Below are 13,100 nucleotides of genomic sequence, written 5' to 3'. Positions count from 1 at the left end.
TTAACCACAGCGCCACCTGGTGCTTGCTGCAGTGAAGATGTGGTGCCAATGGCAGACATATGAAGGTACCCTGCCATGAGTTAGACCAGGGGTCAGCAAACCTTTCCAGCAGGGGGCCAGTACACTGTCCCTCAGCCCTTGTGGGGGGGTCGGACTATATTTTGGAGGGGGGAAAAAGAACGAATTCCTATGCCACACAAATAACCCAGAGATGCATTTTAAATAAAAGTACACATTTTACTCATGTAGAAACACCAGGCAGGCCCCACAAATAACCCAGAGATGCATTTTTAAATAAAAGGGCACATTCTACTCATGTAAAAAAACGCTGATTCCCGGACCGTCCGCAGGCCGGATTTAGAAGGCAATTGGGCCGGATCTGGCCCCCGGGCCTTAGTTTGCCTACCCATGAGTTAGACCAATGGTCTATTTAGAGTCCAGGCTGAGTAACAGTGGCTCTCCAGCAACTTAGCACAGGTCTTTCACATTGATTGCCACACAATCCTTTGAACTGGAGATGTCAAAGACCAAACCTTCAACATACAAATTATACCACTTAGCTATTACCCCTCCAGCAATGTTTTCTGGGCATTTTTTCCTATTTCCCCAGTGTTTTACACTAGTGGTGCAACAGTAAAACTGCTAGCACATTCGCAGAGCTAAGCAGAGTCCAGTATGGGTTCAAATTGAATGGGGGACCTTGTGCTGAGATTCCTGCAGGGGATTCCTGGCAGGGGATTGGACTACATGACCCTTGGGGCCCCTTCCAACCCTACAATTCTATGATTCTGTGTTTTCTTAAACATGCAGTAGACATGTGCCAGGGAGCTGTATTCAGTCAGTGTATGCTGACAAGTTGAGAGGGGAATGTGTGTTCCAGTTGTCCATTTTGGCAATACAGTGACTGGCAGAAATGAAGCAAACAGATTTGGTCTCCGGGTACGGAAGGAGACTTTTCTACCCACTGCACCCAGACGATAAATGGTCATTGTATGGTGTTTGGGGTCAGAGACAAAGCTGCTACCATGATCCTTCTCCAGTATCAAAGCCACTGACTGACTAACAAACTAGATTATTGAGGTAGGGGATGTACTTTAAATTGGTGCTGTGGGTTAAACCACAGAGCCTAGGGCTTGCCGATCAGAAGGTTGGCTGTTCGAATCCCCGCAACAGGATGAGCTCCCGTTGCTCGGTCCCAGCTCCTGCCAACCTAGCCGTTCGAAAGCACGTCAAAGTGCAAGTAGATAAATAGGTACCGCTCTGGTGGGAAGGTAAATGGCGTTTCCGTGCGCTGCTCTGGTTCGCCAGAAGCGGCTTTGTTATGCTGGCCACATGACCTGGAAGCTGTACGCCGGCTCCCTCGGCCAATGAAGCGAGATGAGCGCCGCAACCCCAGAGTCAGTCACGACTGGACCTAATGTTCAGGGGTCCCTTTACCTTTACACAGCCTAATACACTGACTGTGGCACAACAAATAAGCTCCCACCCTTGGCAAATGAGGGATACAGCACATAAGGCCAGGCATATTATTTTATTTTTGGCAGAAAATCTTTTATGTTCCACTCATCCTCCGAGGCAGTGAAAGTACAACAATAATAACATAGCTGGCCTTTCATGACAGTCAAAATCTGCTGCCAGAGGCAGCTGCCTCAGTGTGTCTAATGGTGGGTCCAGCCGTGCTTACGTCCTTGAGACTTTGGAACACCCCCCAACCCCATCCGTCTCAAATCTCTTGCCCATCTGCCACAGGTCAGTCATTCTTCTATCATGTTGCACATAAATGCTGTGTTACATAAGAGTTGCTGCAGTAAATGTAAGCATGACTGATGCAATTCACAGAGGACCCTGCAAGATATATATTTTTAACATTACTTAACAGAAGATAAAGAGCTACTTGTAAAATGAAACTAGATGGCATGTCACTTCATTTAACATGACGCCTACAGTTAGTATTTTAGATCAGTTTGGAACAGAAAGTAGAGAGCAAACTAATTCAGCTTGTACTGTAGCCATATTATCTTGATAAATATTATTATGGGTTTGTGGGTGCCAGACCTCTCTAATCCCTGGATCCAGTAAGTGCTAGAATTTAATCAAGGCTTGGGCTGTTACCCTGGGTGTCAGACTTCTAATCCCTGGACCCAGCAGGTGTTAAAAGCTAATCAAGTCAGGCTAGCCTCTTGGTGAGGTGTAAGGAAACCAAAGGAAGGGGCTCTCTGGGAGATGTCCCTCAACTCACAGATAGTGAGAAGGAACAAAGCCAGAGTTGAGAGTTTGGAGTTATGTGAACTAAAAATGGAAGGTGAAAAGCTGCAGTCTGGAAAGGCAAAGAGAGTCATGGCTGATTTCTGCTTGAATCCAAGGCTGTGGCTATGGGAGAAGGGTGTTTAGGGTGTCAATGCTGTGAACCTCTCCATTGTAGGCTCAGGTTGTATATATGTGTAAACAAAGCATATATCCTCAAGACACATAGCTGTCAACCTCCGGATTGGAAAATAAGGGATCAGCAGCCTCACCCAGCAGCGCGGCACCGGAAATCGGTTCTGCGCATGTCCAGACTTGCGCAGAAGTGACTTCCGGTGCTGGCTCTGCCCATGTCTGGGGCACCGGAAATTGGTTCTGTGCATGTCCAGACATGCGCAGAAGCGACTTCCGGTGCCGGGACATGCGCAGAAGCAATTTCCAGTAACACTCAGCAAGTGAGCAAGCAGCCAGCCACCGAGCGAGGCGTTTTACCTGGTGGTGGCTGGCTGCTTGCTCACGGGTGTGTGTGTGTGCCGAGTGGAGCCTGAGAGAAGCTGCTTCCTTTGAAATCTGGGGAAACTACGGGATATCTAACGATCCGGGATAGCAGCGGGAAACGGATTGAGATAAGGGAGTTTCCCGCAAAAAACAGGAGGGTTGACAGCTATGTCAAAATACCACACCACCGTCTCCACTGTGCCTCCTTACAAAAGGAAGCATGGATCCTGAGTAAGTGCCTGGAATTTTGCACCGCTCAGAGATTCGAGTGGAGTGCAACAACATACAAAAGTAAAATAAGAATGAGTAGAGGAACCTCTGGTCAGACAGGTTTCCCTATGGATTCTAGCACAAGTCTAGCTGGCCATATATTAATTTTCCTTCTACCCACCTGCACTAGTTCTTCTTGTTCCTTCATAAAATTCAGCTGCTTGAACTACACATTGCTATTCAGTAAATGAAACAAAATTGTTCATTTTAAAGTTCTGCACCCCCGTCGCAGAAGCTCATCATTCTGTCAGTAGAACAGCTTTATTTTCCTCTAATATACAAGATTATTAAATCCCTGAAAGCCTGAATTAGAATTAAGTCACGACGATACTCCAAAAGCTCCTTTGATGCCTATTCTGTCTTCTGCTCAAATGCTTCTTTTGTGCTCTCATTGTCCAGGGAACAGCTCAAGGCGAAAAGGGGCTAAATTTACACATACAAGAACAAACTGTCACCAACAGATTGTCTTTGTCTGAAGTGCTGTGCCCAGTTACTCATATGTAAGTGTTATTGATTTAAAAAATGGACTTTCTCGTGGAAAACTTGTATGTTAGACTTTTATTGTGGAAAGCTGTTGACAGATACAAGGAGAGAGATTATATTTACAGCGGAGCAGAGGAAGAGGCAATAAAGGCATCACTGCCCTCTTTCCCAGAGACTTCTAAGCTTTTGCCAGAAGGAAGTGGTCCTTCTTTACCTTTCCTTCTCTATTCTCCCCACCTCCACTTGTCAAAGCTTAAATTGTAAACTTATCAGGGCAAGGATCCTTTTATTTTTGCTTGTATTATTCTGTGAAGCACTGCGGCACTATATAACTGAACAATCTGGTCTACACATCCACATTAACAGCTCTGCAATAAAACATGCAGGGGAGCCTAATTTTAAAGGAAGATTTACAATAGTTTAATTTTTTAAAGAAAAAAATATACCCTATTGTCTGTCAAAATAGCAATCTCCACACACCCTCCCAGAGCACAGCCATGAGATAATTCAGACATCCAGTAGCTTTACTTTGGGGCAAGAATCATTCTCTACCTGAGGTTCCTCTGACTACCGCAGCCGACATCAAAAGCCGTCTACAAGAGCAAAACTGCAAAACAGTCAATGTGCAATCAACTGGCCCCCAAAAGTCTCTTGCATAGGGTTCCATATTACCAAAATGGAGGACCTCTCCTTGCAGATAGGGGAGGATTTTTATGCCTTTAAATGTATAGTTCAGATGGGGCCTAAATGTGGATCCTGAACCAAGGAGAGGCAAAGGATTCACATTCAGGCCCCATCTGAACTACATGTTTAAATGCAGCTTGAAGAATCTGCACATGGACAAAGGCATTATCTTTCTAGTTTGGGTCCTTGTAAAAAAGGGTGGGGTGGGGGACTATCTAACATTTTGGGAATGCCAGGTGATTCCATTGCATCATCTGTATGATTGGTACTGTCATCTGTCCACCAGCATTGGCAATTCCATCTCCTTCCCTTCCAAATACCAGCCAATCATGACCAGCAGAGTCCTCTTCACCAGAGTGCAGAATTCCTTCCAGTAGCACCTTAGAGACCAACTAAGTTTGCCATAGGTATGAGCTTTCGTGTGCATGCACACTTCTTCTGAAGTGTGGTCTCTTAGTTGGTCTCTAAGGTGCTACTGGAAGGAATATTTTTTATTTTTTGTTTCGACTACGTCAGACCAACACGGCTACCTACCTGTAAAGAGTGCAGAATGTAAGAGAAAATGGGAGGTTCTCTTTCAGGGAGAGGGGTGCTTTAGAGGTCAATTGAAAATGATCTGATAGAATCTGAGTGGGTAATGAATGGCAATAAATTAACTGAAGGGTGACCCGATGGGAAGACTAACTGGTTTGCTTTCTGTAAAATAGGTGTTGTGATGCAATTGTGGGATCAAAGCAGTACTTTAGGTTTCAGAATCAGTGCCTTATATTCTGCTTGTGGCTAGTCCTTCATCTCCAGCACTCTCTTTGCTACCGTGGTCACCTATAATGCCTCTGAGAAGCTTACAAGAACATCACGAGTGCAACAGTGTTCATTGTTGTCATACCTGCCAAGTTGCTGTCAGAGAAATAAGGGACCGGGCCGGAAGCAGCAGACCAGAAGTAGCGCTTCCGCCATTTTGGAACTGGGCGGAGCATGCTCAGAAGTGACTTTTGATGCTGCTTTGGCCATTTCCAAAATGGCCGCCATGCCAGAAGTCGCACTGCAGCCATTTTGGAACTGGGCAGAGCAGCATCAAAAGTCGCTTCTGAGCATGCTCCGCCCAGTTCCAAAATGGCCGCCGCGCCAGAATAAACCGGGGAAAAACAAAAAAAATCTGTTTTTTCAGCTAGGAACAGCTGGAAAAACGGGGATTTCCCAGGGAATACGGGAGACTTGGCAGCTATGATTGTTGTTTGCTATCTCTCTCTTTCAGAGAAGAGTGCATAAGCCATGCCTGTGTCCATGAGATACGTAGGATAACATGAAACTGCCCAATACCAAGTCAGACCACTGGTGTATCTAGCTCAGTAATGGCAGCATAGGTTGGCAGCAGCTCTCCAGACATCTTCCCCAGCCCCACCTGGATAGGTTGCAGACTGAACCTGGAACTTCTTACATGAGCTGTAGCCCTTCCCCAACCACTGAGCTATGACTCGTTCACAGACCTCCTCCCCGTCTTTGTACTTATAGGTAATCCTCCCCATCTTTATGGGTAAATATTATTTAGAAAATCCTTGACACACTTAATTCTGTGATCATGAAATATATGGCTTGGTTTACTTCTTTGATGTGTCTGTTCTACATGTAGGTTATTTTCTCCATTCTTATTGTGGCACAGTGTTAATTTGGATTCTTAGGTTCATCTGTAGTGGGCTGATTTCATGAGTGGATAGTATTGCTTGGGGAACAGGGGGCTTGTGAGCCCCTGCAATTGCTGAACATGCTACCAGGCTCTGGCTGGTCTCAGTTCTTAATCTGCCAGGCTCTGTTGGTGGGGGCGGCTTAGAGGAGTAGGTGGATTTTAGCAGTGGGTGTGTCTATCAGTACATGGCTTCTTTTGAAAAGTGCAGTGATTTTTGTGAAGCTTCAAAGCTGCTACTAAGGGATGACAAACTCCTGGAAGTTGATTATCTTGTCAGTAATTCCCATGATAACTTAATCCCTTCATTGTGTTGTTTCATGCTTAAACTTCAGTTGAAGCTGAAAATGAGAGTTAAAATGTCTGTTCCAAAGGAACATGTAGCCTCTTTTTTTCTCTCTTCTTTTTGCTTGAAGAAAAAAAAATATTTAAAGCATTTCGATCAAGGACCACAGGGAAACACATCAGGGAAACACATTACAGTATTTTAGTTTGTACCTTTTTGATGATTTTGAGATAAACATTTCTTATTGCTGTTTTTGGCTAGGACAATAACATTAAACTTGCCAGTTCTAAAACACATTTATTAGGGAATAAACCCCAAGGACATGATCTACAGAGAGCTGGCTTCAGATATGAAAGTGCATGCAATTCTTTGTGCAGACAAAAAAATAAAAAAAAATCCACACACTGGTGTGGAATTCGGTGAACTGAATTGAAGATTGGGAAAATGCAAAACTAAGAGAAACTGAAATGAACTTATTTGTCCATCACTGCCTCAAAGGGACTCTTGTATTTCAAAGATGCTTGTGTCCAAGAATTCCAAAATGGAACAGAATGTTGTACAGAGGATGTGTTGGGTCCAGCAATCGTTGGGGGAAATGTGCATAACAGATGCGAAACACTGAATAGGCATGAAGGGATTTTTGGAGTTGTTTAAACAAGGGACCAAAACAACTGTGCTGCAGCCCAAAAGAGTGCAATCCTGGCTTAACCACATTTAACCACAGGAGCCCCCCCACCCCACCCGCAACCTCCCTTTACTGTCACTCCCTATGTTTTTGGCTGTTGCTGTTGTTCCCTTCCCTTATGGGAGGGAAGGGGAAGAGAATATTTGGGTGGGAGAGGATAGACCTGATCTCTGTGCTTCATATATGTAATGGCTGATTTCATTGTATTGCTATATTGAGAATTAGTAACATTTGGAAAAAAAACAAAAGCATTCCAAGGGTAGCTTAAAGAAGGAGCATAAGGCACTTCCAACAGACCACCCCACTTTTTCTGTCAAAACATTTTTTTTTACCCTCCAGGAATGTTTGCAACAGTAAGGGGGGGGGCAGGGAGAGCTTCCAAACAACACGGAACCGAAGGATAAGTCAGAATGGATGAGTCAGCTGGATGACAATCTAGATTCAGTCAGCGATTGACTTGGCAGCTATCTTGAGAGTTAGAAATCCCCAGCAACTCCTTGTTTGATGTTTGTACTTCCAGACATTTTTCCAATCCATATTTGGGTGTATTTTGGTTCATTCATACAAAGTTAAGATTTTCAGTTATCCTCTGGGTAAAATCTGTGAACAAACGAACTTTAACATTTATTATTCAGATGGCCCTCTTTTTCCTTTTAAAAGAGCTTAAGATCTTGGAATTGAAAATATATTTTCCTAGGCACTTCCAGGCTGTTACTGTTTTGGGGTGGGATTCAATCACATACCAACATATTTGGGTCACATGGTTATAGTTGATTGGGAGCTCTTGTGCAACAAACCCACTTTACCCAAAGAGAGGACTTTTTTAAAAAAAGGAAGTGATGGGAAATTGCACTGGAAATTGTGGTATAACACTTGCCTTGACAATGCCATCTAATCTCCCTGAAAACAAATGGGAATGAATGCTCACTAAATAATCAACATCATCAAACCTCCCAGCAAACAAACCAGGATAAATGCTCAATAAACAGATCGTCTAGGAGCACATTTAGAGAGAGTGAAATTTGCACAAAAACCCTTTGGCCAAAATATTTTCAAGAGTATTTACCAGCTGTTTTTATAGCACCAGTCACTCTACTGTGGATTTAGCCTTAGATATAAATTAATAGGGGACCCAGGTGGCGCTGTGGGTTAAACCACAGAGTCTAGGGCTTGCTGATCAGAAGGTCGGCGGTTCGAATCCCTGCAATGGGGTGAGTTCCCGTTGCTCGGTCCCAGCTCCTGCCCACCTAGCAGTTCGAAAGCACATCAAAGTGCAAGTAGATAAATAGGGACCGCTCCGGTGGGAAGGTAAACGGCGTTTCCGTGCGCTGCTCTGGTTCGCCAGAGTCCCAAAACATTTGGAGGGCCGAGGTTGAGGAAGCCTGCCCCAAAACATGGCCACCTGCCCATCAGCTGAAATCACTGGTGACAACAACAAGTGGGTGGGAGAACAGGGTTTAATCCTGCCTTGGCTGTGCCGCCCTGTTCCCAGCATCATATAGAACCTGAAATTCCAAACGAGGCCTTGACATAAATGTTTGGCAATCCCTGATTTTAAAAGGTTTCATCAAGCCAATTGATTCGGTAAATTTGGTGTGTCATGAATGTAGATTTCATAGCTGTAGCTTTATCTCATTTATGGTTCAGCAAGGTTCCCTTCACACACTCAAAACCACATGTGAAATGCTTCTTTGTGATTCCATCCACTGAGGCTGTGATGAGTGTGTGTGTGTGTGTGTGTCTATACTTCAGTCTCCTAGATGTGCTAATCACATGGGCTTAGTGGCTCTGTAAATCAGGTTCCGCTATGGGAAATCCCTGATCTTGTCAGGGCTAGCAAAATAACTAAAGTTATTATAAATTTAATAAATAAAGTATAAGTAAATAGCTCAAAATCATATGAGACATTCACACCATTACCTGACACTTAAACTAAATAGAATAAACTGTAAGATTATTTATTCTGAATTCTTTCCCCCCCTTTTAAAAGCAAATAAATAAATAAATAAATTAAATTGCTTGTGGATTTTTTAGCATGTCTGAAGTCCTTCTCTCTTTTAGAAATCAGGAAACTGATAGGCAGGTCCCCCGCCACCATGTATGATGACTTCATTTCCTGGGTTATATAATCTGCAAACCTCCTAACAAGTTGACTGCAGGAACTGTTTACTGCATTACTATAGAACAATTGTATTGATGGGAAAGACTTGACCTGGTTGGAAAAGCACTTACAATGAAGTAGTGATGTTAATTGGCAGAGCCTTTTAAAATATTATAGTAAGGTAGCTTAGACAACCTTCATCCTAATGTTCCTACCTAGAAACAGTCATTTGGTCCTTGAGCCTTAATTTATTGGGCAGGAACTGAAGTATCAGAAAAAAACATGTTGTATTAAAGTTTCCAGTCTGATCAATTATTTGTTGTTGTTGTTTAGTCGTTTCCGAATCTTCGTGACCCCATGGACCAGAGCACGCCAGGCACTCCTGTCTTCCACTGCCTTCCACAGTTTGGTCAGACAGTCTCATGTTTGTAGCTTCGAGAACACTGTCCAACCATCTCGTCCTCTGTCGTCCCCTTCTCCTTGTGCCCTCAATCTTTCCCAACATCAGGGTCTTTTCCAGGGAGTCTTCTCTTCTCATGAGGTGACCTTATTTTACTGGATTGTTGTGAGGAGACAGTATCCAGGAAAGCATAGTAATGATACTAATAATAATAATAATAATAATGCTAGATATTAATGATAGAGTAACAATAATAAATACTAGAGTTATTTATCTAGGAAGTTTCTTGGGAAGAGAAGAGATATGTGATATTCAAAGCTGCTGCTTTGAAGTTATGAGGTAGTATAGGAGATTTTTTTTTGTATTATCCTATTTTCTGTTGTGGTTTAGTTCATATTTTACTTGTGAACCGCTCTGTAATCATGTATGAAGAGCGGTATATAAATGGAAATTACATTAAAAAATATATCCGACATGAAACTGAGGGAAGTTGTCCACTGTAGTGACTCTGATCTGATTTATTTGAGTTTAATTTTTTGGTAGTAAAAGATCCTTGAGGCAACCAAGCCTAGAACAAACTTGTAATCAGAATACTTGGTCCTTTCCAGGGGCTGAAAATGTTTTCCTCAAAATAGAAACCATTCCCAGTACAAAAGTAAAAAAAGGAAATATATTTCCTTTTACAATGCACAACCAACTTCCAGAATTGACTACCAGAGCATACAAATACTTTGCGGATGAGTTCATAAAAAAAGACTGCACTATTTTATGACAATAACATTTAAATTTAAACCTGCTAGGAAATGCGCATTAATTTCCAAATACAGGAACTGGGAAAGGACAGTTAATTCTCTTAACTACATTAAGCGGACACAAAGTATACTACCTTGAGTAGACACACACACACAGACACTTTAAGGCTTCCTTATGCTGGGTAAACAGGCTTTCTCTGGTGTTGTAAGATCAGTTGTCGGAGAAGCTCATTTACATATTTAAGGCTTCCTATGAATTTTTAAAGTCATTACTGCCTAGCATCAAATCTCCCCCCCCCCAAAAAAAAGAACTCTGCCTCTTTCGCAGCCTTTAGAGCTGTTTTGCTGAAGACAGCAAGCATGCTTTCAGGGTCTGTTCTGGCAAAAAAGAGATCTCTGTCATGCACTTGACATGAAAACAGTGTGAACAATGGGAACTAGCTGGAGCCAGCTTGACTCTGGCATGCGCTGCCCAGAACAAGTTTGGAGAGGTTGGGAGGGAAAGCTGCACGGAGTCAGAGGAGGATGTTCAGCAGACTATTTGCATCAGTGATGCAGGGCCAGCACAATAAAAGTGATAGCATAGACAGTGCCATAGTCCAACAGTCTGTGATAAACCTACATTGCTGGAATAGGAAATAAAGTTAGTTTCAACACTATCCAGGCAGTGAAGTCATAGATCCTTCCTCTCTTCTGGGTGTGCTGACATGCCAAGGGGTTATTCTCTGCTGTGTGACAGATACAGCATATACAGCTTCTGTGTGTGTGGATTTGGGGCAAAGTATGTCTTGGTGGCATACCAGGTGGCGCTATGGTTACACCACTGAGCCTAGGGCTTGCTGACCACAAGGTCGGCGGTTCGAATCCCTGTGACGGGGTGAGCTCCCATTGCTTGGTCCCAGCTCCTGCCAACCTAGCAGTTCGAAAGCACATCAAAATGCAAGTAGATACATAGGAACCGCTACAGCGGGAAGGTAAACGGCGTTTCCATGTGCTGCTCTGATTTGCCAGAAGCGGCTTTGTCATGCTGGCCACATGACCTGGAAGCCATACGCTGGCTCCCTCGGCCAATAATGCGAGATGAGCGTGCAACCCCAGAGTCGGTCACGACTGGACCTAATGGTCAGGGGCCCCTTTACCTTTACCTATGTCTTGGTGGCATACCTCTTTGATTTTTATCCTGTGTTTAGCTCCTTTGGCTGTACCTACTCTAGGTTCCACTCCACTATGGTCCTCTACAGGAAGGAGAGGAGCATAGACCAGACCACTATTGTTGAAATACCACTGTTTGTGCTCTGCTTCCTATTGCTGGCGTGCAACAGAATGCCTATTAAAGTGGTGTACATTTTGTACAATTGATGCAGACTAAATCTCACATAATGCCTTCCTGGCTATTGTCCTTCCCTTCCAATAAAGTTGTGCCCTAAATTTTGCCCATTAACATTAACCTAAACATCTGTGTCTTTATTCTCATAGGGGTGGCTTGGGGCTTTGACACGCAATTACAGCTTTGAGTTCCTTAGCTCCTGTTGTCATTTTCTGCACATAGAGAATGAGATTGCAGACCAGGGTAAATGTGAGCCATTCCAACAAATGTGAGTAAATGAATTAGGCCCCTGCTCCCCAGAGAATACAGAAAAACCTGATCCTAGATCCCAGGGGCGGGAAATAAATGGGTATTTTATGAGTAATTAATATACACCCATGGCATCCTGCTGTGTGTGAGTATAAATACAAGCCCAGCAGCCCAAAATGTAAGGAGATTAAGCAAATGGACCTAAAGAAACTTAAGGACACAATTCAGTGCTCCAGTTTTTGAAAAGAGCTTTCCTTGGGCAGGGGGAGAAGAGAAAGTGGTCTATGTTGTATGGGCTCAGAGAACTAAGGCCCTGCTGGCAATATGTTTCCTCTGGCATAACCAATATGAGAAGAATTATAACGTTTCTCAAAAGCTCAGACTGCATCAATATTCTTCCCTTGTACAAAGATATAGTTCTGAATAATTTAGCACTGAATACTGCAGGCAACAGGAGGCAATTTTATTTCGAATCCATTGTTTTTCAGAATTAAACTTTTTATGTTGATCAGATTGGTGCTAAGAAGATTGGTGGTGGGTTTATTTTGAAGAGCAGCATTTGCTTTACATAAGTCTCTCTTTCTATGGCACTCATAAGCAAATAGTGAACTAATGTAGAGAAATGCGGTGCAATAGATTTTTTTTTAATGTAACATCCTTTTTGATGTCCTTTGCTGCAGAATATTTCCATGTAAAAGGCAATATAAAAATATTGGATTTGATCCCGTGTTCATTAACAACAATGATGTTCTACTATACTACAGTAGAATTCCTTTTGCTACACCTAAATGCATTGGAGGAGTGCATTCATCTCATGAATCCAATACGAGTGAATTACTAGATCAAATAATCATGGTTTTTATTGTCTTCATAGGGATGTCACATTCAGAATGGCCTCATTAAAATTGAATAACTTAGATTCCAATGTGTCTACTTTGAATAAAGCGTAGGTTGTGTATACATCATACCTTTGAGGCACATTCAAACTACATTCTTTCCCCTCAATGAATTCTGGGCACTGTAGTTCGTTAAGGGCTGCTGGGAATTGTAATTCTGTGAGGGGTAAACTGCAGTTCCCAGAATTCTTTGCGGGAACTACCAGTAATGTGTTTCAAATGTGCTTTAAAGGTATGCTGTGTATGCAGTCTATGCTGAAGACAACCCTCAGTGTCACATCTGCTTATTATTAACACAGAATTTAACTTCCCTGGGCAATGATCTCTCCTTCTTCCTGGATTTCCTCTGTTCTTCCTGGAACAGAGCAGAAAGTTGTTCTCAATGTTTTAAATTTTTCAGAGATCTGTGATTTTCCATTTGCTCACCTCCTCCCCACCATGAAAAGAAAGCAGGCTATTCTGCAGAATTCTCTCTGAATGTTCTCCACCATAGCTGCCAAGTTCCCCCTTTTCTCACGAGGAAGCCTATTCAGCATAAGGGAAT

The 13,100-nt window shown here is 43.0% G+C and overlaps 1 protein-coding gene across 12 annotated transcripts in view; it reads left to right on the top strand.

Annotated features, from left to right (window-relative positions):
- LOC148686292 (uncharacterized) overlaps nt 1–13,100 on the top strand; it is a 100,148-nt gene that overhangs the window by 67,628 nt on the left and 19,420 nt on the right. For 3 of the 12 annotated variants that reach the window (XR_015949045.1, XM_088666322.1, XM_088666330.1), the window contains 2 exons: nt 3,412–3,512; nt 9,266–10,225. The exons of 6 other annotated variants lie outside the window; for them this stretch is intronic. Coding sequence is in view for 4 of the 6 variants with exons in the window: in XM_088666322.1 (XP_088522448.1) it covers nt 3,412–3,488 (77 nt within the window). In the remaining 2 variants the exon portion in view is untranslated. Of the gene's footprint in view, nt 1–3,411; nt 3,513–9,265; nt 10,226–13,100 lie in introns of those variants that run through there. 3 more of the 12 variants (XR_015949040.1, XM_088666326.1, XM_088666323.1) reach the window with 2 other exon arrangements.

Source organism: Zootoca vivipara, chromosome 3 (assembly GCF_965207765.1).
Source record: "Zootoca vivipara chromosome 3, rZooViv2.hap1.1, whole genome shotgun sequence".
NCBI classification, from domain to species: Eukaryota; Metazoa; Chordata; class Lepidosauria; order Squamata; family Lacertidae; genus Zootoca; species Zootoca vivipara.
The sequence above is the reverse complement of the archived record's forward strand: the minus strand, read 5'-3'. Positions and strand labels throughout refer to the sequence as shown.